Consider the following 4,706-nt stretch of genomic DNA (forward strand, 5'->3'; position numbering starts at 1 on the left):
ATCTGCCCCAAACTTGACACGCTGGCTCAGAGCTCCGCCGCAACATCCTGACATGCGTCGGCCGCTTGCGGCTTTAATTCAAAGGTGGTTTCTGGATAAAGGAGGCAGGTGGTGACAGTGAAAAAGCTTTAACAAACCCACAGTACACTACCTGGTTACAGAAAAGGCAACCAGCTGGTGAACACAGTGGAACCAGAAGCTGCTTAAAAACAAACAAAACGAAAAAACAAATAGAAAGAAAGTTTTGGACTTGAACTTGCTGGTCAGCTAGGGGCCTTTCTACGTGGGGTTTACATGTGTCTCTGTTTCTGTGTGGGTTTTCTCCGGATGCTCCAGCCTCCTGCCACAGCCAGAAGACATGCATGACAGATTAAATGGTGATTCTAAATTGGATTACTTTGATGTCTCTGTGGGTGTACCCCGCCTCACACCCAGAGCCAGCTGGGACGGACTCCAGCCCTCTGCAACCCTTTACAAAATAAAGCAAATATAACTTATGGATGGATGCAGTGATGTCTCTGTTGCTCTTTTTCTATTATTTAAACATTTACCTGACCAGACAGTTGACCTGAGATGAAACATCTGACCTAGCCAAGGTTGCAGCTGTACAAACTCACAGCATATTAAAATGCAACACATACAACATTATGCACAAAAATCTGGATAAACACTCTAAACATATAATAAATATTCTTTATGATGCTCTTAAATTCACCAATAGATACAAATGTGTCTAACTTCAGATTTTTATGCAGATCATTCCATGTTTAAAGTGTGTAATGGGGAAATACATGTTTTCCCTGATGTGTCAAAACCAGGCCTACATGAAAAAGCAACCACCTGGAGGAGCACCACTGCTGTTCATGCTCTATGATGCTCCATGTCTGGTTGTTGTGTAAGTATATTTGAAGGGAGGCAATAATATGACAGTGTTGTGTTCAGCTTGTTGCACTGCCACCTAGAGGCTAAAAAAAATCTCAATTCAAGTTTATGCTCACTGATTTTTTTTGCACTTACTTTCCTCAAATCAAGCTAAACGACAGCACTGTAACCCAGCAATCAGCATTATAGCATTTAAAAACAATGAGTCTTTGTATACACTCATAAAAAAACTACTTGCTGTTGAAGCTAAAGTGTTTATTTATTTAAACATATATTCTAATGACAGCTGATTTATCTCATCTAAAGCAATGTTGTATCAAGGCCAACCCTGGCTTTTACTTTCATAATAACATTAAGATGAAGTCTGTTGGCTGTTTGGTAAAGACAACAGTAAATGTATAATTCATGATTTCTAATGCCATGTAAGTCGAACAATAATTTATTCTATCAATACTGGCATTACTTTAAAGCCATAATCAAGACACTACTGATATAAAAAAGATTGGACTGTTCATGGATTATATTCAGCTGTATGTAGCTCATCATTTTAGAGCCTCATGTCAATTGTTAAGCTCAAAGTAGTTACAAACAGTTAACTTATTGTACATACATGCTTCCTGTGGCAATCATAATAACTATTACATCTAAATCTGAGAGATACTGATGTTATTAGTTGTCATTCGCCAGATTATGTTCACAAACAAGACTGTTTATGACTCATTCGTTGTCCAGCCGCCAACAATAGTGAGGACAGTGAGCTTTTCCTGCAGTGGGGATAACCTGAGGGTTGTTATCTGAGAGGACACCATATGTGCACTGGATGTGGAAAAAATTTGAAGATACGCCCCAGAAGGAAGTTAGCTCTTATATCAAGAAAGGCTCTGACAGTCTACTGTCACCAGAGGATTTTTCTCTTGGTTATGACGACTGTTGTTTGACTTTCAGTAGCAACACATAATTGCTCTACGCCTGCAGCTCACTGAATCACATGTTAAGCAAGTCTCCCATACGGTGACTCTTTTTTGTGTTTGTTTTTAGTGTCTAGTTCCATTGGGAGGCAACTCAATGGATTTTAATGTAAATCCTTATTGACAAAGAATGCATGCATGTACCTGTGACACACACATGAACATGATGCTATAGAACAAACACTGCAGTACACAGCGTATACTCAGTGTAACTCCTGATCAAACTGACTTAGAGAACTGTTGGACTAAGGGTTAGTTTTGTTATATTCAGCTCAGAGGGTGTAAGTACAGAACACGGATATGAGATTCTCCAGGCTTAGTGATGTACTGTCATTCTTATTCTACTCTTATTATGCTTAACCTATTTGTTGCTTCATTAAGCTTTCCTTTCACAACTCTCGGTGGTATTTACACTATGTAATCCCTCCTGATACTTGTGCTGTAGGAAAACACTGTGTTTTTTGGGGGCACTTCTATTCCAGCATATGGAAGTTTGAAAAAAAATAAAGCAAATCATTTGAAGTGGGGAGACAATAAATGCAAAGTATTCCTAACATAAGTTCAAAATGAGACAAGTATAGTGGCGCTTCAAGGGGCCTTTAGGTGTGTCCCTGTTTGTATTTCAGTTGTGGTCACAGCCACCACAATGCAGATTTGCTTAAGGTTGCTGCTGTCGGCTCTGTTACCCTCACCTGTCCACTGGAGGCCCCTCCCTGTCTGTGATCTGACCCCGTCTTCCTCTCAGCGGTGGCAGCTATAAAGGACAAAAGCTTGTCTGTATTGTGTTCAGTTGGTGGCAGATCACAGCTCAGCTTCACAAAGAGGGAAATCAGATCCCAGAATCCAGGGACTCTAAATATTGTTCAACAGCTCGGCGAGGATGACTTCAACGGCAGGTCGACTGGCTCATCAGCAGGAGAGGGAACAGGGTATTGGCAGCAACCAGCAGGCAGTGAAGTTTTCCCGGCAGGATTACGAGACTCTTCGGAAGCAGTGCCTAGAGAGAGGACGCTTGTTCGAGGACAGCTGCTTTCCAGCTGAACGCAGATCACTGGGCTTCAATGAGCTGGGACCATATTCACCAAAGACCAGGGATATTGTTTGGAAGAGGCCAACGGTAAGAAGCCATTAAAAACAAAAAAGTGATTCAGTTTCTTCAGCACCTCTAACATTTCAAATACAGCTCATTATCAAAGGAAAAATGGTCAAAATAGCTCTATACAGTCCGCTTTTTTCATTCCTAATAGGAGCTGTGTTCCAACCCCAAGTTCATTGATGATGGAGCCACAAGAACAGACATTTGTCAAGGAGCTCTGGGTAAGTGAGGCAGAAAGAGGATGGCTCAGTTGTGATGTGTTTTTGGATTTGAGAAAGGAGTCACAAACATCTCTGGGATAAACCCTCCAACCATTCTGCCATTAAGCTTGCGTAAGAATTTGGTTTGTTGGCGCATTCTGTTTACAGCACTGTTGCACTGTGGTGAACGCCACAGATTGCCCAATCTCAGAGAATGTAGTCTAGTATCTGTCTTTACTGTGCAGGTGATTGCTGGCTTCTGGCTGCCATAGCCTCCCTGACTCTAGACCAGCGGATCCTGGCTCGTGTGGTGCCTCATGGACAGAGTTTCACTGAAGGTTATGCTGGGATATTTCACTTTCAGGTCAGACATAAACCCTTTCACATCTGACCACTAACACTGACCTTTCAATGACATTTCTTCTTTCTTATACATTTCTTTCATTGCCTTTTTTCATAACATGTTGGACTGTAGAATGTAGAGTTTATTTTTTTTATGAAAATAGATACTGAAGTGAAGATTTAGTAGTGACTACAGCATCATTCAGTCAAAAAATAAAAGTTTTGCTCCATAACTGTTGAACATCAGTCACTAAAATTTTTAATAAAGTAAGATATATAATAGAATAGAATACTTTTATTTGTTCCTCTACAAACCTGATCAATACTTAAACATATGTGAAACTTTGTGCCTGCAAACAAACTTTCATCAGTGTCTTTCTATCACTGCCAAATAAAAGCTGAGACCATTCATGAAAACTAATCTGGTGAGCCACAGCTAATACAATAAGCACAATTCAAAGCTCACTAGATTGTCCCCTTGATATGAGTCACAATGCAGGTCAGCTGAATGATTGCAGTTTGTACAGGGCTTTCAGTGAGTTTACTGATGGCAGTGTTTCTCTCTCTCAGTTCTGGCAGTTTGGCGAGTGGGTGGATGTGGTGGTGGACGATCGTTTACCCACCAGAGATGGAAAGCTGCTGTTTGTTCACTCGGCGGAGGGCTCAGAGTTTTGGAGTGCGCTGCTGGAGAAGGCCTATGCCAAGTAATGATTGCTCTTCCCATATTTGTTGCTTATTCAAAACTTCGAAGTAGTTTAAATGTGCACTTTATAGGCTGTGAATCTACTCACAACACTTGGTGTCTGACAGGGTGAACGGCAGCTATGAAGCCCTGTCAGGAGGAAACACTCTTGAGGGTTTTGAGGATTTCACTGGAGGGATTGCAGAAATATACGTCTTAGAGAAGGCTCCACCCAACCTCTTTCAGATCATTCAGAGAGCCATGAAGCTGGGTTCACTGCTGGGTTGCTCCATTGATGCAAGTTTGATTTTCATACTCATTTGCATGACAGTTTGCAAACCATCCCTTCAACAATGCTACTGCAATCACAGCATCTGATTAAAGTCTTTATTGTGGTGTTTTCAGATCACCAGCTCCTATGAGTCAGAGGCAGTCACAGCTCTGAAGCTTGTGAAAGGACATGCATACTCGGTCACCGGGGCTGCAGAAGTATATGATTTATTGTTTGTTTTTTGTTTTGTTTTGTTTTGTTTTGG

At 41.2% G+C, this 4,706-nt stretch overlaps 1 protein-coding gene across 1 annotated transcript in view; it reads left to right on the plus strand.

Moving 5' to 3' along the window:
• Positions 1–2,645: 2,645 nt before the first annotated feature.
• The window catches only part of capn8 (calpain 8), a 6,990-nt gene continuing 4,929 nt past the window's right edge, over positions 2,646–4,706 (plus strand). The window contains exons 1-6 of the mRNA XM_008283476.1: positions 2,646–2,967; positions 3,098–3,167; positions 3,392–3,510; positions 4,059–4,192; positions 4,299–4,467; positions 4,576–4,659. Coding sequence (XP_008281698.1) covers positions 2,731–2,967; positions 3,098–3,167; positions 3,392–3,510; positions 4,059–4,192; positions 4,299–4,467; positions 4,576–4,659 — 813 coding nt within the window. The 5' untranslated portion in view covers positions 2,646–2,730. The remainder of the gene's footprint in view (positions 2,968–3,097; positions 3,168–3,391; positions 3,511–4,058; positions 4,193–4,298; positions 4,468–4,575; positions 4,660–4,706) is intronic.

The sequence above is a fragment of the Stegastes partitus genome, unplaced genomic scaffold (assembly GCF_000690725.1).
Source record: "Stegastes partitus isolate 25-593 unplaced genomic scaffold, Stegastes_partitus-1.0.2 Scaffold314, whole genome shotgun sequence".
NCBI lineage: Eukaryota > Metazoa > Chordata > Actinopteri > Pomacentridae > Stegastes > Stegastes partitus.